Source organism: Falco cherrug, chromosome 4 (genome assembly GCF_023634085.1).
Source record: "Falco cherrug isolate bFalChe1 chromosome 4, bFalChe1.pri, whole genome shotgun sequence".
NCBI classification, from domain to species: domain Eukaryota; kingdom Metazoa; phylum Chordata; class Aves; order Falconiformes; family Falconidae; genus Falco; species Falco cherrug.
In genome coordinates this window covers 89,747,147-89,770,873 of record NC_073700.1, presented here as the reverse complement: position 1 = coordinate 89,770,873, position 23,727 = coordinate 89,747,147, and the positions used below count along the sequence as shown (strand labels likewise).

Here is a 23,727-nt window from a genome sequence, read left to right as displayed (position 1 = left end):
CTCCTCCAGCACAGGGTTCTCTATGCTCTGCAGCTTCCTTCAGGGCATCTCCACCTGTTGTGGCATGAGGTCCTCCGTGGGCTGCAGGGTGGGTATGTGCTGCATCATAGTCCTCCGTGGGTTGGCACAAGACAAGCTGTGTCACCAGTGTCTTCTCCATGGCTGCAGGGGAGTATCTGCTCTGGCACTTCAGGCACCGGCTCCCCCTCCTTCCTCAAAGACCTCGGTGCCTGCCAAGTTGTTTCTCTCACATTTTCTGACTCTTCTCTCGCAGGTGATGCACAGCACCTTTTACCCCTTCTTGCATATGTTATCAGAGAGGCGCTGCCAGCGCTGCTGATTAGCTCTGCTTTGGCCAGCAGCAGGACCGCCTTGGAGCCGGCTGTCATTGGCTCTGTCTATGGCTCTGACATGGGGGCAGCTTCTGGCAGCTTCTCGCAGAAGCCATCCCTGCAGCCCGTCCGCTACCACAGCCTTAGGTGAAACACGTGCACTGTCATTACCCTGGTGTGATTATGTGCAAAACCTGTTTTGTGTCTGCAGGATAAAGCCAGCCAGCTCAAGGCGCACAGAGGAGGCTGCTGGCAGCTCCCTCTTGCTACGGGCAATTACCGCACCCGCACCTGCAGGCAAAACAGCAGCAGAGCAAAGGCCAGCACATCAATTAAAACAGGGGAAAAATAACAAGAATGCGTGAGCATTCGCAGGGCAGCCAAACCATTTGCTCAGCTGCTCTGTAAATTAATGTTGCTCCTGCCTTTCTCTGCCTTTACAAGAGAGGGTATTTGCCTTCACGTGAGCCTAGAGACAGGCTCACTGCTACATCACTTCTGATGCCCCAGCCTCAGCGGCTGCGGCCCAAGGGGAGTCTGGCTTGTCCCAGACACACCCCTTCTGCGGCCACATGAGTGTGTCACTGTGGAACTGCTCCCTCTGCAAGGGCAGGGGCTGGTCCCAGACCCCTGAGGAGATCACCAAGGTCAGGCGGGAGCTGCTACCACTGAGGGATTTAATGTTTCTTTTCCTTTCTTTTCCTGGTACCATGGGAATTCTTTGGGTGGCTGCAGCAAAGGGGATGTTCTCCAGCTTTGCATTATCCTCCACACATAGGCTTGAGATGTGGACAGGCTCGATATCTGGAAGGGCCTTGAAAACGTCCACTCTGCGGTGCTTTCTTGAGCGCTTCTCATCATCAAAGAGCCTGGATCCAGACGCAGCTGCACAAGTCACACAGGCCTGTGCCTCACAGCAGTACAGGCTGGGGAGGCAGAGGCCCAGCCTCACCACAGCCCCCAGGTGCTGCTGCTGAGTAGGCTGAGCTCAGAGCTCCAGGCAAGCAGTGGCAGGGAGGGATGTGCCCCTCACAGCACCGCCCATGTTTCTATGCGCTGCTGCGTGCTGTGGGCACCACTGTGGGCTCAGTGCACAGAAATAGGCAGCGCTGTCCTGGAGCTCAGCATCCCGCACATGCAGAACCACCTGGGAGGTCTCCACAGACAGTGAAGATGAGAACCTCCCTGAATCCACCTGCGGTTTCCATTTGTACACTCCCTGCAGCAGCATCTGAGGGGACTGCGTCTGGCGCTGCTGGTACCAGAAGATGTAGGGATTGGCAGAACTGGTGGAGAAATTGCAGTGCAGAGCTGTGCTGTGTCCTCTCTGGATGGTCATTTCTGTGGGGAACTGGAGCACAGAGTCCTTTTGGGCATGACCTGTAAAGCCAGAAACTTCTTTCAGCCTTGCTTGCCTGTGCACCAGTCCATCTGTCACTTCCTGGGCTTGCTCACTGTCCCCGCTCTCCATCTCACTTTTCCCAGGCTCTGAGATGCTGAGCTGCTTGTCCCTGCACCCTTCTTTCTGCAGCTGCTTGCCACTCCTCACCGCCCAGATCATCCTGCTTTCCAGCAGTGCGCACATGTCTTTCCAGCCACTCTTTCTCTCCGTATCTGCCTCTGAGCTATGTTAACTGCTGCTGTCTCCTGCAGGAGCAGCAGCCATGAGCTGTCCTTCTCCCACCTCTGACTGTATCTTCTTGCTAGCGAAGCTCCTCCATATGACACAGCACGTCCTCTGCCCTTGCCCTGTCCCTGTACAGCATTTCAGCTCTCCTTGACTCTAGTTAGCCTTCTCTGTTTGTCCCCCGAGGTTTAGAGACAGCCCTGCAGAGGCTGGTAACCTTTTCTCCAGCACACCTAGGAGAGAAGCTCCTAGATGCCACACAGCTCCGTTCCCCAGCGTCTTCCCTCTTTCAGGCTTGGACTGTATTAGCAGCACACTCAAGAATGCTCGGTACCTGCAAATGCAGGGTAAAGTCTTGTCCTTCCTCTTATGCTCGTTACTCCTGACATCTCCCACATTATTTGCCATACCCACCTGCAGCCCCGGCTCTCCCTACAGAAACACTCCCTGATCCCCCAGGCCGTCAGGACTGACACCTCCGTGCTTCCACCACCAGCTGCGCAAACTCTTGCCTCGTTCACCCCAGCCTGGAAGTGGCATCTCACCAAAGGCTGCCAGTCCCGCCAGGGCTGCCAGCACAATCAGGGCCATGTCACGCTCTCCCTTCACGGGGTGTGCAGGCACCTGCCAGCCGGAGGGACCTGATGCTTGCAACTTCACCTCTTCCTCTGCCTCTGCCCGATCAAAGAGGCCTCCAAACCACAGCCCAGAGGGCGGAGCAAAACTCTCTCCCTGCTGCTCCAGGCAGGCCTCGTTGCACCTGTCCCCCAGCCTCTACCACCAGAACGTTCTCCAGAGCCTCGTGGTGTAGGTACCGTCCATCAGAGGGAATGGCATCCCTGGTGATCTTCTCCTGGCATCGGACCCAGGTGTCACACACTCTCCCTTCCCCTCTGGCCGTGGAGCAGGAACCTGAAGAGAAACATCTCTGTAAAGAGCATCTGCTGCAGAAACCAGCCGCACAGGGACAGGCACGCTCCCGCACTCTGGCAGGGGGAGGACACTGCCACACAGCTCTCCGTTGTACAGGCAGTCCCCCTGTGTCCCTTCACCTGCCCACATTAGCCACAGGCGCCAGGTGCTTGTCCCACCCTGGGCCCCAGAACCGCTATCCCCAGGCAAGCCAAAGGGCTGCTCGGTTTTACTGCCTCCTGCTCCTGGAGCAGGGCTCCTCTGCCACTTCTCACCCAGGGCCCTTGGCTCACACAGCTGGCAGGGACTGCAGAAAACAGCTGGCGAGCGCAGCAGCCCCCATTCACAACCCCGCTCCCACAAGGCCTTCAGGGTCCTGCTGCTCAGCCGAGGCCGTGGCAGAAGGACGGTGGGCTGCCCTCTGCTCTCCAATGTCTGCAAACCTGCCAGGGGCTCCTGGTAATGCACTGTAGCTGCCACCACAGTCCCCAGCTGAGGCAGGACGAAGGGCTGAACCTTTCCCCTCTGCCTCTCAAGCCTGTGCACATGAACTTTCACAGCTGCGTCAGCTCCTGCAGCCGCACCGGCCTCGCTGGGGACTGGCTGGGACCAGGAGCCAACTTTGACATCTAGATGAACACGCCAACCAAATGTTTTATATATATATATCTGTATTTAGTATCCAATCATTGGTAAAATATGCATGATCATTAGTGAAAGATGTAGCTTAGATAGAATATAATCATTTGCAAAGATGGAGTGCATCCTTCCTTGCTTAGAGGCAGGTGGTCAAGGCTGTGAAACCAGATATATGGCCTTCTATGGAAACCGGTGGTTAAAATCAAGTAGGTAAGGGAGGCTCCCTTGGTTCCTCCTGGTAGCCCTGGCCAGGCTTTGGTGGGATCTGAGAGGAGAGTGAAACCAGATGTCTCTGCATTTGAAATTAGGTGATCTTGTTTATTCAACACTATAAGAGCTGGACCCTCTGACAGTGACTTTGGAGACCTCACCTACGAGTGGATGCCCTGTGTAGGACCTCCCAAATGCCGGGACAGGCTCTCCAAATCCTCACTGTAACCAGGGCTCCCAGCAGCTGTGGACCCGGATGACGGTAAAGTATTAAGGCAATTGGTGATGTATCTTTCTTAACCGCTGTAGCCTGTCATAGGCAGCAGTGATTAGGTGCATTGCCTTGTTTTATTCTTGCTGTATCCTTTCACTTACTACTTGCTTCACTTCCTATTCTATTTTTTAAAATGTAAGTAAAGATAAACTCACTTCTTTAACTAGGGGTCTCTTTTCGTTGTACTGACCCGGTCTATGGCAAAACACCTCTCTGCAGGAGGCCTTCCCACAGCAGCAGGAGCAGGCTGGAAGTGGACTGTGAAGCCGGGGCAGCCAGTTTGTAATTGTGTGCCTGAGCCAACGTTACAAAGGTACCAGCAAGAAACCACTTCTCCTTGTGGATTCAAAGCAATGGCTTGCCCCCAGGCTGTCTCAGTTGTGACTTTCTGTTCTAACAGGGCCTGGCTATGTTAGTGGGGTGGAAGAGATCCCCAGCCCCTGCCTGCTGAGCAGCAGCAATGCCCGGCTCATGTGGCAGGAGGACCTCTGCTGCCTGCCTCCCTGTGCTGACCCAAGAGGAGTCGCTCCTCGCCAGGGACCACGACTGAAGGGCAATGTTTTATCAGGGCATTTCACTTGCATGTCTGAAATCCTTTTTCCCTAGCTGTGCTACAAGGAACCATCACCTGCAGCAGCACAGCTGCACTTCCTAACCCAACCACAGTAAACCTTGTAACAAGCTGGAGTTCCTTCTTAATGAGGATAGCACCTGCAATGGTCCTTGTAGAAGAGGGAGGGATGGCATTTCTCCATACAGACGAGTAAGCCATTTGGCCACAGCACCGCCAAAGCGCTGCTCCTGGCCCTTGGCATGCCCCCTGGTTTGCCTGCCCAACCGAGGAGATCTTGGACATGGAGGAAACGGGTACAGAATCCATGCAGGTTTTACAGTCCAAACTAAGGGTGCTGCTGCCAGAGGTTCTGGGGTTTTTTGATGGTGATTTAAACCACCTACTGATGGAGCTGCCATGGTTCTTTACACCTCTCTTACTCCCCTGCTGATTGCCTTGATTTATACCCTGAGAACTCAGGATGTCCCAGCTGCTACTATCTGCTGATTTGCAATCAACTTCTGTCCGGCTTGCGGTGGTTCAAAGTAGCAATGATGTCAGATCTGTTTCCAATGGAAGAAAATGCTCTAAAAGCATGACCAACCGCAATGGAGTAATCCTTCTGTGGACGCGATCTGCACAGTGTCCTGTGCCCTGGCTGTGGCCTGCTGATGTAAGGGGGAGTTTGTGAGCATTGTGGACTGTCTGAGAAGGGCATATATGACTGTTAATTGAAAACACTTGATTCACAGAGGTGAGGAGTGGAATGTATTTGGTTTATGGGGCAAGGTTATGGTAGCAGGGGGGCTGCAGGGGTGGCTTCTGTGAGAAGGTGCCAGTCAGTGCCGCCCCATGTTGTTCAGAGCCAGTTTCAGGTGGCTACAAGACGGACCTGCCACTGACCAAAGCTGGGCCAGTCAGTGACGGTGGTGGCGCCTCCACAATAATACATTTAAGAAGGTTGAAAAAGTGGTGCACAAGAGCATGTGGGAGAGAGGAATGAGAATATGGGAGAGAAACAACTCTGCAGGCACTGAAGTCAGCAAAGAAGGAGGAGGGGATGAGGTGCTCCAGGTTCATGTGTGGCTCATGACACAGGTTGTCCCTGATGAGCTGGTGATGCAGCTTGTCCCCCTGCAGCCCATGGAGGTTAAGGGTGGGGCAGACATCCACCTGCAGCCCATGGAGGAGCCCATGCCACAGCAGGTGGATGTGCCCTGAAGGAAGCTGTGACCCCATGGAGATCCCATCATGGAGCAGGCTTCTGGCAAGATCTGTGGCCCCACGGGGGATCCACGCTGTAGCAGTTTGTGAAGAACTGCAGCCCACGGAAAGGACTCGTGTTGGAGAAGGACAGTCTCCCACGGGAGGGACCCCACACCGCAGCAGGGAAAGAGCATGAGGAGGAAGAGGCGGCAGAGGGAATGAGTTATGAACTGACTGCAGCACCCATTGCACATCCTCCTGTGTTCCTCTGGGGGAGGAAGTAGGGACGTCAGGACGGAAGGTGAGCCCAGGCATAAGGAAGTGTTGCAGGGAAGGTGTTTTAAAATTTATTCTCATTTCTCATTCTCCTACTCTGATTTGATTGGCAAGAAATTAATTTCTCCAAGCTGAGCCTGTTTGCCTGTGACACCAACTGCTGGGTCAAAATTTCCCTGTCCTTGCCACAAACCATGAGCCTTCTTATTTTTCCATCCTGGTGAGTAGTGGGAGTGATAGAGCAGAGTGGGGGAGACGTTGCAGCCAGGCAAGGTCAACCCAACCCCAACACGCCATGCTCATGCTGGCCCAGTACAGCAGTAGAGATAGTTAACTGTCACAGCAGTATCCAAACTAGCCAGCTGCAACAAGGCTTTTACCATCACATACCCCCTTAACTTCAATAAGTAGCTCCTGCATCTTGCCCCGGCAGAGCTGCCAATCCCTCACAAGGTTTCACAAGGTCATCTACTGTCCATGCTGTTTCCTCATCCTCTTCAGGCCAGTACACCCTGCTGCGTTCCTCTGCTGCATCTGGATTCTCTCTTCACCCAGGGCTCCTCTTGCAGCCAGCCTCTACCTTATCCAGCCCCCCCTTCTACTTCACACATCTCCCTGGCACTCTCCTTGGTTTTTTATACATCCAGAACACACGTGCACTCTTTCTCCTCCCTCTGCTTCTTCCAGGTCTCTCTTCATCCAGTGGTCCCCTTCCATACCCCTTAGAGCTATTTAACTACTTAGCAGGAACCAGCCACAGCTGCGCATTATCCACATCAGCCAACCCACCGACCCTGAAGGCAGCTCACAGCTGTGTATTATCAATGTTAATTAACAGGACTTCATTGCTCTATAATTCCTCTACAGCTAACAAACTTCCCTTTGCAGAAGGGACATTGCAGCAGCAGAGCCACCTGGGAGGAGGTGACCAAAAAGCCCACTGCCCACACTCCCGGCGCTGGCAGGGAGCAGAGCTTCTTTGTCATGACAGTGCTTTTTGCCAAGCACTTTGCGTATGGTGACACCATGACTGAAGGCCATGGCTGAGAGGATCGGGAACTCAGGCATAGCCAGGAAGAAGCAGGAAAATAACAGCAGGAGACACAAAGGATTGTTCTGTTGGCAAGGAATCTTGGGGACAGCATCTGGGGGACGATGGTGGTGACACAGCAGATCTCCAGGAAGGAAAGCCTGACAGGAAGAAATGCACAAGGATCTGCAGGGAATTGCCTGATTTGAATGCCCAGGGAGCTTGTTAGTGTTAATAACAACTCCAAGCTGAGATCTTTGTGTGCGTCCTTGGGATGGGGAAAATTACCGGGTGGAAGCTGCTGCTGTGTTTGCCCAAGGCAGCCAGGCAAAGGTGAGACACCCACTAAGCTGAGCATCGTGCTGGAGCATTTGCGTTCGCTTTATTCTTGACATCGTGAACTCCCTGTGCCATGGCAGCACTTGGAGGACCTAGAGGTGTCACTTGGCCTTCCTAAAAGTCATGAAGAGCTCAGCATCCTTGGCAAGAGGAGAAGCAGCCTGAGGTGGCCTGGATGGGAATCGGTCCCCTCTGGGAAGGCGTTGCGGGACAATGCCGGCAGGCCTTTTCAGACAGGCCAGGGGACGCCACGGTACCCGCAAGGCTCTGACCCCGTGCTGGGCAAGCACGAGCGCGTGGTGGGAAACACGCTGCGCCCCGCTGCCTTGCACAGACCCTCTCAGGCTCCCCGTGCAGCGCGGCCCAAGCGCGGCTGTTTGCTGCCTCGGAGCACCGATGCGCAGCAGCCCTCGAGGAGGAGAGGTGCTGAGCCCGGGCAGCGACTGCAAGGGGCACCCGCTGATCCCGGTGCCGGTGCCGGTGCCGCAGGCGGTGGCGGGAAGCGCCCGCGGCCGGGCGGGCCGAGGCGGCAGCGCCCCCTGGCGGGCCCGGCCGGGGCTGTCCCCCCGCCCCCGACACACACGCCCGGCCCCGGCCGCCGAGGTTCGTGCCCGGCCGCAGCCCCGGCTCCGAGCCCCGTGTCTCCCACGGCGCAGTAATACACCGCCGCGTCCCTGCGCCGGGGCCGGGCGAGCCACAGGGCGCTGGACCGGCGGTCTGCCGCCACCGACATCCGCCCCGGAGGGTCCTGCACCTCTCTGGACCCTTTGTGACCGCTCGTGATGAATGCGGGGCCTCGGCCCGGGAGCTGGCGGTACCACTGTATGAAGTCTCCTGTCCCTATGCTGGGGTGTGAGCAGTTGATGGCGATGCCGGTGTCCTCGGTGGTCTCTGCCGACGGCTCCTGCTGCACCTGGGCTCTGCCCACAGCCACTGCCGAGGAGAAAAAGAAGGGGGAATCCTCAAAACCTGCTTTGTGCCCTGCCCCGCCTGCCGTTCGCCATGGCAAATCCCAGCCAGGAACGTTCGGGCATGGGGGGGGGAGAAGAGTTTCCAGAGGATGTCTAGCGGTGCATTAACGGAGGTGTCCGTTAACGGCTGGCAGACATACGAACGCGAGAGTGACAGGTGGAGTCACTGGAGAAAAACAGGGACAAAGGGAAGGAGCCCGAGGGGAAGCAGCAGCGGGGAAGGAGCCCGAGGGGAAGCAGCAGCGGGGAAGGAGCGGCTGCAGGCGCTCCGCGGCAGAAGGCGGAGGGAAGGAGGCAGCGGGCAGGGCTGGACAGCGAGAGCACGGCGAGTTTCCGCAGGGAAGGCGGGATGGCAGCAGAGGGAGGGAGGGACGCGAGCCCGGCGCGGCGGCAGGGCTCCGTGCAGAAGCCCGAGGGGACGGCAGCCCCGCGGGGGCCCCCGCAGGCCGAGCCCCGGCCCGCCCCCCGCCGCCAGCCCCGCGCACCCAGCAGCAGCGCGGCCAGCCCCGCCAGCCCTGCGCCCCGGCCCCGCCGCATGCCGCCGCTCCGCCGCCCGCGCCTCGCTGCCCCGCGCCAGCCCCGGCTCTGGGCGGCGGCCGCGGCGCCTCCTCTCCGCCGCCTCCTCTGCTCCGCGCCGCCGCCAGCTCCGCCCCGGGGCTGAGCCCGGCGCCGGCGCCGCTCGGGGGCTCGCCGCAGCCTGGGGCAGCAGCGGGGCCTCGGCCCGGGAGATGGAGCAGCTTCCAGAGCTGCCTCCCCGCTCCGGGGCTGGAAGCGGCAGCCCCCGCTGCCCTGCGGGTGCCGGGGAGCAGCCTCAGAGCCTGCCTTCTGCTGCCTCTGCAGCCCACTTGGGTCATAGAGAAGGTGTGCGAGAAGATGCCGCTCCAGCTGTTGCCCAGCAGTGCTGAGAAAAGGGGAGCAATCGCCTCTCTTGGCCTCTTGGCAATGCTTTGTCTGAGGCGGCCGAGGATTCCCTTGGAACTCCTTGGCGCAGGGGCACAGTACTGGCTCATGGCCAGCTTGGTGTCTACCAGAAGCCTAGTTTGTTCTCTGCACAGGACTGCTTTCTATGGGTGACCCCGGGCTGCCCTGGTGCGTGGTGCTGTTCTTCCAAGGACGGGAGTTTTTCCCTTTCCCTTGTTGAACTGCATGAGGTTCCCATCAGCCCATTTCTCCAGCCTGGTGTGGTCCCTGTGGCCAGTGGCCAGACCCTCTGGAACAGCAGCCACTCCTCCCAGGTTGGGGTGCTCTGCAACCCTGCTGCGGGCACGCTCTGTTCCATCATAGAGATCATTAGAGAAGGGGTTGAACAGGGCCCACTATTGATCCATGGAACACCCACTACTCAGTGGCCTGTGACTCAGTTTTGCGCCACTGACCGGCCCCCCCTGGGCCTGGACATTCAGAGAGTTTTCAATCCACCTCACTGTCTGCTCATGCAGCGCTCTATGTCAATGGCTTCTTTAATGAGGACGGCATCAAAGGCCTTGCTCAAGTGGAGCCAGATGAGATCCACTGCTCTCCCATCATCTCCCAAGCCAGCCTCTTCATCGCAGAAGCTTACCAGCTTGGTCAGGCGTGAGTTCCCTTTGGTGAAGCCATACTGACTACTCATGGTGGCTTTCTCATCGCTATCATGCCTGCATTAATCAGGCTTTCTGGGATTACCTGCTCCATCCCCTTCACAGAGACTGAGGTGAGGCTGAAAAGCCTGTGGTTCCTTGGATTCTCCTTCTTTTTTCTTGAATGAAGGAGCAACATTGGCTTTCCTCCAGTGCTCAGGCACGTCTTCCAGTCACCGTGGTCATTTGAAGATACTCGTGAGTGACCTGGCAATGACATGAGCCAGCTCCCTCAGCTCTTGCGGTGCATGCTGTCAGAGCCCACGGACAGTTTCTATGTGCAGTTTGCTTCAGTATTCCCTGACCTGATCTCCTTCTGCCAAGGGCAGGTCTCCCTTACTCCCGACTTTCCCCAGGTCTGCAATTGGGATTCCTGAAGGCCAGTCTTGCTAGTAAGGAGTGAGGCAAAAGCGGCCTTCAGCACCTCAGTTTTTCCCCTATTCTGTGCCACCAGGGCCCTCATCTCATTGAGCATGCTCCTTCATTTGCCGTATTCTTCCTTTTGTTACCCATGCCCTTAGAGGAGCCCTTCTTGCCTTTGACATCCCTCCCTCGACTGACTTCCAGCTGGGCTTTCCCTTCCTTAACCTCATTGGAGGTTGTCTCTGTACGCCTCCCAGGTTACTTGTTGTGGCTTCCACCTTCCGTATGCTTCCTTTTTGTGTTTGAATTCCACCAGGAGCTCCTTGTTCATCCATGTAGGCCTCCTGGCGTTCTTTCCAGACTTCTTCCTTGTTGGGATGGGCTGCTCTTGAGCCCGGAGAATGCAATTCTTGACTAGGAACCAGCTTTCTTGGGCCCCTGTTGCCTCTAGGGCCTTATCCCAGGGGACTCTTCTGAGTACATCTTTGAAGCAGCCAAAGATTCAGCCTCCCCTTCCCTTTCAGGCTGAGGAAGACACAGCCAGCTCCTCCCAAGTCAGTGACAATCAGACCCTGTATCCTGGCATCTCTGCTCAGGAGCAGCCCCTTGGCCTCAGAGCATGTCCTGCAGATGGGCAGCCCAACCACGGCTGTCCCTCAGTGAGGATCCTGGTGCTGCTGGCGTGCCTGAGCTGTCAGCAGCTCTCAGGCCTATGAGGAATGCTATTCCTCATGGTTTCGGTAGCGTAGTGCTGCAAAAGGAAGCTCAGTGAGAAGATGGCTCCAAAGGAAGCAGGAGTGGGGCTGGAGTGAGGAAAAGCATTTACAAGAGCCCAAGACATTCTCCTCCTCCTCCTCCTCCCACCTGTCCCCATAATGATGGGCCATGGCCTGCACCCAAGGGCAAGGATAGCAAGGGCAGGTCACCTGTACACCCTCTATGCCAGAAACAGTTCCCTGCACAGCACGGCAGTTGCACGCATGGGCAGGGCTAAGGCGACTCACAGGCTGACGCTGAAATCAGCCTGGCCAGGCCACAGACGACGGCACCCAGTGCCCAAGCCCCCACAGCTGCTCTGTGCTGCCTGGCCTTCCCCCAGGCAGGAAGCAGCTTTCCCCCAGGCCAGCTCTTCTCCTGGAGGACATGTTGCCCACCTCTGCCTGCTGGTCTGCTCCCCCATTCAGCTCTTGGATAGACTTGTACAGCATGGTCCCGCTGCAGAAGAGATGAGGCAGGGCTGAGGGCAGCACACAAGGTAGGGCATAAGAAAGGCTCCAGGGACGGACAGAGCGCACTGAGAAGAGACTTCCTCAGGCTCCCAACACACAGCAGCCGGAGGGTTTTCCAAAATCCTTGTCATCATGTCGTTCCAGGAAGGAGCATTGCCACGTGGCATGTCACTTATGTACCTTTCCTCTTACCTTGAGCTCTGACCTGTGAGGGACGCATCCTCGAGCAGCTGCTCTAAGAGACAGGCCTGCAGGAATACCTGAAGAAGCAACGTGCCGCAGGGAAACCAGAAAGCAAAGAGCAGCAGCAAGGCACCAATGCAGAAACTGCGCTGATCTCCTGCATTGCCTGTCACCTCAGCAGAGCCATTGGGCAGAATACTCACGTAAGCCACAGCGAAGGCACGGGGACCTCAGATTCTTTCACCGCCTTCTGCTGCCTCTCAGGCCACTGACACCGGCCCTCCCTGGAAGAGGGTCTTGGCCTGCAGAGCTCTGGGTGGACGGGGGAAGGAGCGCTGCCCGGGGACACCTGAGGGCCCCTTCCCCCAAGCTCAGCCTTGCACAGGCACGTCCCCTCCCTCCCCTGGCTCGTCGCACAGCCGGAGCATCTCCCTGTGCCAGGGTGTCTTGCACAGCAGCGAGGTGCACGGCACTGGCCGAGACCTCGACTTGCGCTGGCTGCAGGACACTCTATTTCCCTGTGGTGTTCAGCAACGTGGTGAAATGGCCGCTCTGCCTGGGACTACCCGCTGCCTGCTACGAGACGTGCTGTGGGGCTTAGCCTTTCTTCTGCTGGTACCAGAGCAGACGAGGAATCGTACCGTCAGTCAAAGCCAAGGCTTACCCAGCGGTTGCCTCAGGAAGTCAACGATGACGAGATACGCAAGGACCATGCTGAGATGGATCGTCCTGCATGTGTGAGAGCGACTCAAAGACCGCCCGCGTCCCCACCGGGAGCTCTGAGAGAGCAGAGCTGCCAGAAACGACTCTGCCAGGGGAACCCAGAACGAGAAAGGGAGGAGAGAATTCTTGTTCTTAGCATGCCTGAAATGCCTGTGCTGTGCTCCTGCCTCCTCCAGCAGTGGCACCTGTTGCTCCTGCACTCAGCAGCTTCTGCCTTGCCAGGGTGGAGGGGCGACAGGCCTGCAGCTGGGGACCAACCTCTCTGACACATCCTCCCATGCAATGTCGTGGGAGTCTCTCCTTCCCTGATGCCTGTGTCCTCTCTCTCACAGCACAAGGCCTTGGTGGGGTTGGCCTGTCCTAGCGCCTTCACGGTGCCTAGCGCCAAGCTCCTGTCAGCACAGCCCAAGGCTGCAGCTCTTACAAACATCATCTTCAACACCCCCAAGCCCTGCAGACACCAACTGTCCCACTCAGCCCCACAGGCACTGTGGACTTTCTCCTTCTATCCAAAAGAAGATCGGTACTCGAGGAAGCAACACATGAAGCTTTGTGCCCCGCTGCTCAACCCCTCTTATAAATCAGCTTCTGCCAAGCTCACCCAACACCACACAGCCTTTCCCGATGACCGTAACCCTGCCAATTTCCCTTTCCTCCAAACCAGCTGGATCTCCAGCTGTCCTGCCCTTACTTCCAGTCCCATCAAACAAACCTGCCAAACTGTTTCTGCTCTTCCCATAGCATGATGTAGGTTGGACAGGGCCGGTCAGGGCTGTGTCCAGACGAGTCTTGAAAACGTCCAAGGCCAGAGCCTGCACAACATTTATGGACAGTGCATTCCAGTCCTTGAGCTTTTTCAGGGTCAAAAAGAACTGGAAAATAAGGTCCTCACACGTCAGTAGAATTCCACAGGTTCCAAACTGTGTCTGTGGCCTCTCGGCCTACCGGCACCGTGCACTTGGAGAAGAGCCTGGCTTCATCTTCTCCACGTGCTCAGAGCACGTAGCTGTAGACACCCATAAGGTCTCCCTTTGAGCCTTCTTTTGCTAAGGCCTCGTTCCCTCAGGCTCTGAGTGCATCATGTCCTCAAGCTCCCTGCCTGCCTTGGGGCCTCCCGCTGGACTCCCTCCAACACGCCTGTACCTTGCCTGCACACCGAGGAGCCCCAGCCTGAACGCAGGAGCCCAGGCATGGTCTCAGGAGTGCCAAAGAGAGGAGAAGGATGACTTCCCTGCCTGTGCTGGCTCCGCTTTCGCTGGCATCTCAGAGCGCAGTAGGTGTGCTTTGCCACAAGGGCACACTGCTGACTCAGCTGCAGCCACTGGCCACCAGGCATCCCCTGCCTCCCCAGCTGCCTGACCTCCAACCTGTGTCTACAGCACGGTCCCAGCGCCCTCCAGAAGCTGAAAGGTGCCTCTCCCCGGAGGAAGTGCTCGATCATGGCTCAGGCCTTTGGAGAACAATCCTCTTCTGGTGTGTCCTACCTGCATGGTCGCTTCTGGTGGAACTGCAGCGTAAATTCCTTCTGCCTGTGATCTGTCAAGCCAGAAAGGTATTTCAGCATTGCCTGGCTCCGTGTCCGCCGTATCTATCCGTTTGTCAGCTTTGGCACTGGGCTCATGCTCCACCTCGCTTTCTATAAGCTGCCAAAGGCTGATCCATGCATCTGAACAGGGTGAGATTGCAGGCTCAGGGTTCAGCCAACCCCCAGGTGCAAGGCAAGGAGGGGAATTGCTCAGGAATTGGCTGCAGTGCTGGGGGAACATACCTAGAATTCCCTTTACCTGTAAATCTCATCCCTTCGGGTGGGGAGAAGTGTCTCTTGGCAGCCACCACAGTCTCATATCCTATTTCCTCCATGAAAATCCCGACGTCTTGACAAAAGTGTACAAGTGGAAGGATGGAAATCCCTACATCCCTGTCCTCCACCGAGAGGGGATTATGAGTGTTTCACTGTGGAACGGCTCCCTCTGCAAGGGCAGGGGCTGGTCCCAGACCCCTGAGGAGATCACCAAGGTCAGGCGGGAGCTGCTACCACTGAGGGATTTAATGTTTCTTTTCCTTTCTTTTCCTGGTACCATGGGAATTCTTTGGGTGGCTGCAGCAAAGGGGATGTTCTCCAGCTTTGCATTATCCTCCACACATAGGCTTGAGATGTGGACAGGCTCGATATCTGGAAGGGCCTTGAAAACGTCCACTCTGCGGTGCTTTCTTGAGCGCTTCTCATCATCAAAGAGCCTGGATCCAGACGCAGCTGCACAAGTCACACAGGCCTGTGCCTCACAGCAGTACAGGCTGGGGAGGCAGAGGCCCAGCCTCACCACAGCCCCCAGGTGCTGCTGCTGAGTAGGCTGAGCTCAGAGCTCCAGGCAAGCAGTGGCAGGGAGGGATGTGCCCCTCACAGCACCGCCCATGTTTCTATGCGCTGCTGCGTGCTGTGGGCACCACTGTGGGCTCAGTGCACAGAAATAGGCAGCGCTGTCCTGGAGCTCAGCATCCCGCACATGCAGAACCACCTGGGAGGTCTCCACAGACAGTGAAGACGAGAACCTCCCTGAATCCACCTGCGGTTTCCATTTGTACACTCCCTGCAGCAGCATCTGAGGGGACTGCGTCTGGCGCTGCTGGTACCAGAAGATGTAGGGACTGGCAGAACTGGTGGAGAAATTGCAGCGCAGAGCTGTGCTGTGTCCTCTCTGGATGGTCATTTCTGCGGGGAACTGGAGCACAGAGTCCTTTTGGGCATGACCTGTAAAGCCAGAAACTTCTTTCAGCCTTGCTTGCCTGTGCACCAGTCCATCTGTCACTTCCTGGGCTTGCTCACTGTCCCCGCTCTCCATCTCACTTTTCCCAGGCTCTGAGATGCTGAGCTGCTTGTCCCTGCACCCTTCTTTCTGCAGCTGCTTGCCACTCCTCACCGCCCAGATCATCCTGCTTTCCAGCAGTGCGCACATGTCTTTCCAGCCACTCTTTCTCTCCGTATCTGCCTCTGAGCTATGTTAACTGCTGCTGTCTCCTTCAGCAGCGGCAGCCATGAGCTGTCCTTCTCCCACCTCTGACTGTATCTTCTTGCTAGCGAAGCTCCTCCATATGACACACCACGTCCTCTGCCCTTGCCCTGTCCCTGTACAGCATTTCAGCTCTCCTTGACTCTAGTTAGCCTTCTCTGTTTGTCCCCCGAGGTTTAGAGACAGCCCTGCAGAGGCTGGTAACCTTTTCTCCAGCACACCTAGGAGAGAAGCTCCTAGATGCCACACAGCTCCGTTCCCCAGCGTCTTCCCTCTTTCAGGCTTGGACTGTATTAGCAGCACACTCAAGAATGCTCGGTACCTGCAAATGCAGGGTAAAGTCTTGTCCTTCCTCTTATGCTCGTTACTCCTGACATCTCCCACATTATTTGCCATACCCACCTGCAGCCCCGGCTCTCCCTACAGAAACACTCCCTGATCCCCCAGGCCGTCAGGACTGACACCTCCGTGCTTCCACCACCAGCTGCGCAAACTCTTGCCTCGTTCACCCCAGCCTGGAAGTGGCATCTCACCAAAGGCTGCCAGTCCCGCCAGGGCTGCCAGCACAATCAGGGCCATGTCACGCTCTCCCTTCACGGGGTGTGCAGGCACCTGCCAGCCGGAGGGACCTGATGCTTGCAACTTCACCTCTTCCTCTGCCTCTGCCCGATCAAAGAGGCCTCCAAACCACAGCCCAGAGGGCGGAGCAAAACTCTCTCCCTGCTGCTCCAGGCAGGCCTCGTTGCACCTGTCCCCCAGCCTCTACCACCAGAATGTTCTCCAGAGCCTCGTGGTGTAGGTACCGTCCATCAGAGGGAATGGCATCCCTGGTGATCTTCTCCTGGCATCGGACCCAGGTGTCGCACACTCTCCCTTCCCCTCTGGCCGTGGAGCAGGAACCTGAAGAGAAACATCTCTGTAAAGAGCATCTGCTGCAGAAACCAGCCGCACAGGGACAGGCACGCTCCCGCACTCTGGCAGGGGGAGGACACTGCCACACAGCTCTCCGTTGTACAGGCAGTCCCCCTGTGTCCCTTCACCTGCCCACATTAGCCACAGGCGCCAGGTGCTTGTCCCACCCTGGGCCCCAGAACCGCTATCCCCAGGCAAGCCAAAGGGCTGCTCGGTTTTACTGCCTCCTGCTCCTGGAGCAGGGCTCCTCTGCCACTTCTCACCCAGGGCCCTTGGCTCACACAGCTGGCAGGGACTGCAGAAAACAGCTGGCGAGCGCAGCAGCCCCCGTTCACAACCCCGCTCCCACAAGGCCTTCAGGGTCCTGCTGCTCAGCCGAGGCCGTGGCAGAAGGACGGTGGGCTGCCCTCTGCTCTCCAATGTCTGCAAACCTGCCAGGGGCTCCTGGTAATGCACTGTAGCTGCCACCACAGTCCCCAGCTGAGGCAGGACGAAGGGCTGAACCTTTCCCCTCTGCCTCTCAAGCCTGTGCACATGAACTTTCACAGCTGTGTCAGCTCCTGCAGCCGCACCAGCCTCGCTGGGGACTGGCTGGGACCAGGAGCCAACTTTGACATCTAGATGAACATGCCAGCCAAATGTTTTATATATATATATCTGTATTTAGTATCCAATCATTGGTAAAATATGCATGATCATTAGTGAAAGATGTAGCTTAGATAGAATATAATCATTTGCAAAGATGGAGTGCATCCTTCCTTGCTTAGAGGCAGGTGGTCAAGGCTGTGAAACCAGATATATGGCCTTCTATGGAAACCGGTGGTTAAAATCAAGTAGGTAAGGGAGGCTCCCTTGGTTCCTCCTGGTAGCCCTGGCCAGGCTTTGGTGGGATCTGTGGGAGGAGAGTGAAACCAGATGTCTCTGCATTTGAAATCAGGTGATCTTGTTTATTCAACACTATAAGAGCTGGACCCTCTGACAGTGACTTTGGAGACCTCACCTATGAGTGGATGCCCTGTGTAGGACCTCCCAAATGCTGGGACAGGCTCTCCAAATCCTCACTGTAACCAGGGCTCCCAGCAGCTGTGGACCCGGATGACGGTAAAGTATTAAGGCAATTGGTGATGTATCTTTCTTAACTGCTGTAGCCTGTCATAGGCAGCAGTGATTAGGTGCATTGCCTTGTTTTATTCTTGCTGTATCCTTTCACTTACTACTTGTTTCACTTCCTATTCTATTTTTTAAAATGTAAGTAAAGATAAACTCACTTCTTTAACTAGGGGTCGCTTTTCGTTGTACTGACCCGGTCTATGGCAAAACACCTCTCTGCAGGAGGCCTTCCCACAGCAGCAGGAGCAGGCTGGAAGTGGACTGTGAAGCCGGGGCAGCCAGTTTGTAATTGTGTGCCTGAGCCAACGTTACAAAGGTACCAGCAAGAAACCACTTCTCCTTGTGGATTCAAAGCAATGGCTTGCCCCCAGGCTGTCTCAGTTGTGACTTTCTGTTCTAACAGGGCCTGGCTATGTTAGTGGGGTGGAAGAGATCCCCAGCCCCTGCCTGCTGAGCAGCAGCAATGCCCGGCTCATGTGGCAGGAGGACCTCTGCTGCCTGCCTCCCTGTGCTGACCCAAGAGGAGTCGCTCCTCGCCAGGGACCACGACTGAAGGGCAATGTTTTATCAGGGCATTTCACTTGCATGTCTGAAATCCTTTTTCCCTAGCTGTGCTACAAGGAACCATCACCTGCAGCAGCACAGCTGCACTTCCTAACCCAACCACAGTAAACCTTGTAACAAGCTGGAGTTCCTTCTTAATGAGGATAGCACCTGCAATGGTCTTTGTAGAAGAGGGAGGGATGGCATTTCTCCATACAGACGAGTAAGCCATTTGGCCACAGCACTGCCAAAGCGCTGCTCCTGGCCCTTGGCATGCCCCCTGGTTTGCCTGCCCAACCGAGGAGATCTTGGACATGGAGGAAACGGGTACAGAATCCATGCAGGTTTTACAGTCCAAACTAAGGGCGCTGCTGCCAGAGGTTCTGGGGTTTTTTGATGGTGATTTAAACCACCTACTGATGGAGCTGCCATGGTTCTTTACACCTCTCTTACTCCCCTGCTGATTGCCTTGATTTATACCCTGAGAACTCAGGATGTCCCAGCTGCTACTATCTGCTGATTTGCAATCAACTTCTGTCCAGCTTGTGGTGGTTCACAGTAGCAATGATGTCAGATCTGTTTCCAATGGAAGCAAATGCTCTAAAAGCATGACCAACCGCAATGGAGTAATCCTTCTGTGGACGCGATCTGCACAGTGTCCTGTGCCCTGGCTGTGGCCTGCTGATGTAAGGGGGAGTTTGTGAGCATTGTGGACTGTCTGAGAAGGGCATATATGACTGTTAATTGAAAACACTTGATTCACAGAGGTGAGGAGTGGAATGTATTTGGTTTATGGGGCAAGGTTATGGTAGCAGGGGGGCTGCAGGGGTGGCTTCTGTGAGAAGATGCCAGTCAGTGCCGCCCCATGTTGTTCAGAGCCAGTTTCAGGTGGCTACAAGACGGACCTGCCACTGACCAAAGCTGGGCCAGTCAGTGACGGTGGTGGTGCCTCCACAATAATACATTTAAGAAGGTTGAAAAAGTGGTGCACAAGAGCATGTGGGAGAGAGGAATGAGAATATGGGAGAGAAACAACTCTGCAGGCACTGAAGTCAGCAAAGAAGGAGGAGGGGATGAGGTGCTCCAGGTTCATGTGTGGCTCATGACACAGGTTGTCCCTGATGAGCTGGTGATGCAGCTTGTCCCCCTGCAGCCCATGGAGGTTAAGGGTGGGGCAGACATCCACCTGCAGCCCATGGAGGAGCCCATGCCACAGCAGGTGGATGTGCCCTGAAGGAAGCTGTGACCCCATGGAGATCCCATCATGGAGCAGGCTTCTGGCAAGATCTGTGGCCCCACGGGGGATCCATGCTGTAGCAGTTTGTGAAGAACTGCAGCCCACGGAAAGGACTCGTGTTGGAGAAGGACAGTCTCCCACGGGAGGGACCCCACACCGCAGCAGGGAAAGAGCATGAGGAGGAAGAGGCGGCAGAGGGAATGAGTTATGAACTGACTGCAGCACCCATTGCACATCCTCCTGTGTTCCTCTGGGGGAGGAAGTAGGGACGTCAGGACGGAAGGTGAGCCCAGGCATAAGGAAGTGTTGCAGGGAAGGTGTTTTAAAATTTATTCTCATTTCTCATTCTCCTACTCTGATTTGATTGGCAAGAAATTAATTTCTCCAAGCTGAGCCTGTTTGCCTGTGACACCAACTGCTGGGTCAAAATTTCCCTGTCCTTGCCACAAACCATGAGCCTTCTTATTTTTCCATCCTGGTGAGTAGTGGGAGTGATAGAGCAGAGTGGGGGAGACGTTGCAGCCAGGCAAGGTCAACCCAACCCCAACACGCCATGCTCATGCTGGCCCAGTACAGCAGTAGAGATAGTTAACTGTCACAGCAGTATCCAAACTAGCCAGCTGCAACAAGGCTTTTACCATCACATACCCCCTTAACTTCAATAAGTAGCTCCCGCATCTTGCCCCGGCAGAGCTGCCAATCCCTCACAAGGTTTCACAAGGTCATCTACTGTCCATGCTGTTTCCTCATCCTCTTCAGGCCAGTACACCCTGCTGCGTTCCTCTGCTGCATCTGGATTCTCTCTTCACCCAGGGCTCCTCTTGCAGCCAGCCTCTACCTTATCCAGCCCCCCCTTCTACTTCACACATCTCCCTGGCACTCTCCTTGGTTTTTTATACATCCAGAACACACGTGCACTCTTTCTCCTCCCTCTGCTTCTTCCAGGTCTCTCTTCATCCAGTGGTCCCCTTCCATACCCCTTAGAGCTATTTAACTACTTAGCAGGAACCAGCCACAGCTGCACATTATCCACATCAGCCAACCCACCGACCCTGAAGGCAGCTCACAGCTGTGTATTATCAATGTTAATTAACAGGACTTCATTGCTCTATAATTCCTCTACAGCTAACAAACTTCCCTTTGCAGAAGGGACATTGCAGCAGCAGAGCCACCTGGGAGGAGGTGACCAAAAAGCCCACTGCCCACACTCCCGGCGCTGGCAGGGAGCAGAGCTTCTTTGTCATGACAGTGCTTTTTGCCAAGCACTTTGCGTATGGTGACACCATGACTGAAGGCCATGGCTGAGAGGATCGGGAACTCAGGCATAGCCAGGAAGAAGCAGGAAAATAACAGCAGGAGACACAAAGGATTGTTCTGTTGGCAAGGAATCTTGGGGACAGCATCTGGGGGACGATGGTGGTGACACAGCAGATCTCCAGGAAGGAAAGCCTGACAGGAAGAAATGCACAAGGATCTGCAGGGAATTGCCTGATTTGAATGCCCAGGGAGCTTGTTAGTGTTAATAACAACTCCAAGCTGAGATCTTTGTGTGCGTCCTTGGGATGGGGAAAATTACCGGGTGGAAGCTGCTGCTGTGTTTGCCCAAGGCAGCCAGGCAAAGGTGAGACACCCACTAAGCTGAGCATCGTGCTGGAGCATTTGCGTTCGCTTTATTCTTGACATCGTGAACTCCCTGTGCCATGGCAGCACTTGGAGGACCTAGAGGTGTCACTTGGCCCTCCTAAAAGTCATGAAGAGCTCAGCATCCTTGGCAAGAGGAGAAGCAGCCTGAGGTGGCCTGGATGGGAATCGGTCCCCTCTGGGAAGGCGTTGCGGGACAATGCCGGCAGGCCTTTTCAGACAGGCCAGGGGACGCCACGGTACCCGCAAGGCTCTGACCCCGTGCTGGGCAAGCACGAGCGCGTGGTGGGAAACACGCTGCGCCCCGCTGCCTTGCACAGACCCTCTCAGGCTCCCCGTGCAGCGCGGCCCAAGCGCGGCTGTTTGCTGCCTCGGAGCACCGATGCGCAGCAGCCCTCGAGGAGGAGAGGTGCTGAGCCCGGGCAGCGACTGCAAGGGGCACCCGCTGATCCCGGTGCCGGTGCCGCAGGCGGTGGCGGGAAGCGCCCGCGGCCGGGCGGGCCGAGGCGGCAGCGCCCCCTGGCGGGCCCGGCCGGGGCTGTCCCCCCGCCCCCGACACACACGCCCGGCCCCGGCCGCCGAGGTTCGTGCCCGGCCGCAGCCCCGGCTCCGAGCCCCGTGTCTCCCACGGCGCAGTAATACACCGCCGCGTCCCTGCGCCGGGGCCGGGCGAGCCACAGGGCGCTGGACCGGCGGTCTGCCGCCACCGACATCCGCCCCGGAGGGTCCTGCACCTCTCTGGACCCTTTGTGACCGCTCGTGATGAGTGCGGGGCCTCGGCCCGGGAGCTGGCGGTACCACACTATCGACTCTTCTGTCCGTATGCTGGGGTGTGAGCAGCTGATGGCGATGCCGGTGTCCTCGGTGGTCTCTGCCGACGGCTCCTGCTGCACCTGGGCTCTGCCCACAGCCACTGCCGAGGAGAAAAAGAAGGGGGAATCCTCAAAACCTGCTTTGTGCCCTGCCCCGCCTGCCGTTCGCCATGGCAAATCCCAGCCAGGAACGTTCGGGCATGGCGGGGGGAGAAGAGTTTCCAGAGGATGTCTAGCGGTGCATTAACGGAGGTGTCCGTTAACGGCTGGCAGACATACGAACGCGAGAGTGACAGGTGGAGTCACTGGAGAAAAACAGGGACAAAGGGAAGGAGCCCGAGGGGAAGCAGCAGCGGGGAAGCAGCAGCGGGGAAGGAGCCCGAGGGGAAGCAGCAGCGGGGAAGGAGCCCGAGGAGAAGCAGCAGCGGGGAAGGAGCCCGAGGGGAAGCAGCAGCGGGGAAGCAGCAGCGGGGAAGGAGCCCGAGGGGAAGCAGCAGCGGGGAAGGAGCCCGAGGGGAAGCAGCAGCGGGGAAGGAGCCCGAGGGGAAGCAGCAGCGGGGAAGGAGCGGCTGCAGGCGCTCCGCGGCAGAAGGCGGAGGGAAGGAGGCAGCGGGCAGGGCTGGACAGCGAGAGCACGGCGAGTTTCCGCAGGGAAGGCGGGATGGCAGCAGAGGGAGGGAGGGACGCGAGCCCGGCGCGGCGGCAGGGCTCCGTGCAGAAGCCCGAGGGGACGGCAGCCCCGCGGGGGCCCCCGCAGGCCGAGCCCCGGCCCGCCCCCCGCCGCCAGCCCCGCGCACCCAGCAGCAGCGCGGCCAGCCCCGCCAGCCCTGCGCCCCGGCCCCGCCGCATGCCGCCGCTCCGCCGCCCGCGCCTCGCTGCCCCGCGCCAGCCCCGGCTCTGGGCGGCGGCCGCGGCGCCTCCTCTCCGCCGCCTCCTCTGCTCCGCGCCGCCGCCAGCTCCGCCCCGGGGCTGAGCCCGGCGCCGGCGCCGCTCGGGGGCTCGCCGCAGCCTGGGGCAGCAGCGGGGCCTCGGCCCGGGAGATGGAGCAGCTTCCGGAGCTGCCTCCCCGCTCCGGGGCTGGAAGCGGCAGCCCCCGCTGCCCTGCGGGTGCCGGGGAGCAGCCTCAGAGCCTGCCTTCTGCTGCCTCTGCAGCCCACTTGGGTCATAGAGAAGGTGTGCGAGAAGATGCCGCTCCAGCTGTTGCCCAGCAGTGCTGAGAAAAGGGGAGCAATCGCCTCTCTTGGCCTCTTGGCAATGCTTTGTCTGAGGCGGCCGAGGATTCCCTTGGAACTCCTTGGCGCAGGGGCACAGTACTGGCTCATGGCCAGCTTGGTGTCTACCAGAAGCCTAGTTTGTTCTCTGCACAGGACTGCTTTCTATGGGTGACCCCGGGCTGCCCTGGTGCGTGGTGCTGTTCTTCCAAGGACAGGAGTTTTTCCCTTTCCCTTGTTTCCCTTGTTTCCCGCCCGCATCCCCACCGGGAGCTCTGAGAGAGCAGAGCTGCCAGAAACGACTCTGCCAGGGGAACCCAGAACGAGAAAGGGAGGAGAGAATTCTTGTTCTTAGCATGCCTGAAATGCCTGTGCTGTGCTCCTGCCTCCTCCAGCAGTGGCACCTGTTGCTCCTGCACTCAGCAGCTTCTGCCTTGCCAGGGTGGAGGGGCGACAGGCCTGCAGCTGGGGACCAACCTCTCTGACACATCCCCCCATGCAATGTCGTGGGAGTCTCTCCTTCCCTGATGCCTGTGTCCTCTCTCTCACAGCACAAGGCCTTGGTGGGGTTGGCCTGTCCTAGCGCCTTCACGGTGCCTAGCGCCAAGCTCCTGTCAGCACAGCCCAAGGCTGCAGCTCTTACAAACATCATCTTCAACACCCCCAAGCCCTGCAGACACCAACTGTCCCACTCAGCCCCACAGGCACTGTGGACTTTCTCCTTCTATCCAAAAGAAGATCGGTACTCGAGGAAGCAACACATGAAG

At 57.3% G+C, this 23,727-nt stretch overlaps 2 protein-coding genes and 1 gene segment (V, D, J or C); all 3 read right to left on the bottom strand.

Annotated features, from left to right (window-relative positions):
- Window positions 1–7,503: 7,503 nt before the first annotated feature.
- On the bottom strand, window positions 7,504–10,554 carry LOC129736042 (collagen alpha-1(I) chain-like). The gene is made up of 2 exons (XM_055709959.1): window positions 8,855–10,554; window positions 7,504–8,331 (listed from the first exon to the last, which is right to left on the bottom strand). The coding sequence occupies exons 1-2, from the start codon at window positions 8,904–8,906 to the stop codon at window positions 7,739–7,741; spliced, it is 645 nt and encodes a 214-aa protein (XP_055565934.1). The 5' UTR covers window positions 8,907–10,554; the 3' UTR covers window positions 7,504–7,738.
- Window positions 10,555–14,628: 4,074 nt separating this feature from the next.
- Window positions 14,629–16,239, bottom strand: LOC129735956 (T cell receptor alpha variable 13-1-like). The segment is given in 2 exon segments: window positions 14,629–15,235; window positions 16,028–16,239. Coding segments are annotated over 2 exon segments (438 nt in total).
- A 4,804-nt stretch (window positions 16,240–21,043) lies between these two features.
- On the bottom strand, window positions 21,044–22,808 carry LOC129736073 (uncharacterized). Its single transcript, XM_055710231.1, is given in 3 exon segments — window positions 21,044–21,562; window positions 21,564–21,850; window positions 22,547–22,808. Coding segments are annotated over 3 exon segments (846 nt in total). The 5' UTR covers window positions 22,599–22,808; the 3' UTR covers window positions 21,044–21,055.
- Window positions 22,809–23,727: the final 919 nt, after the last annotated feature.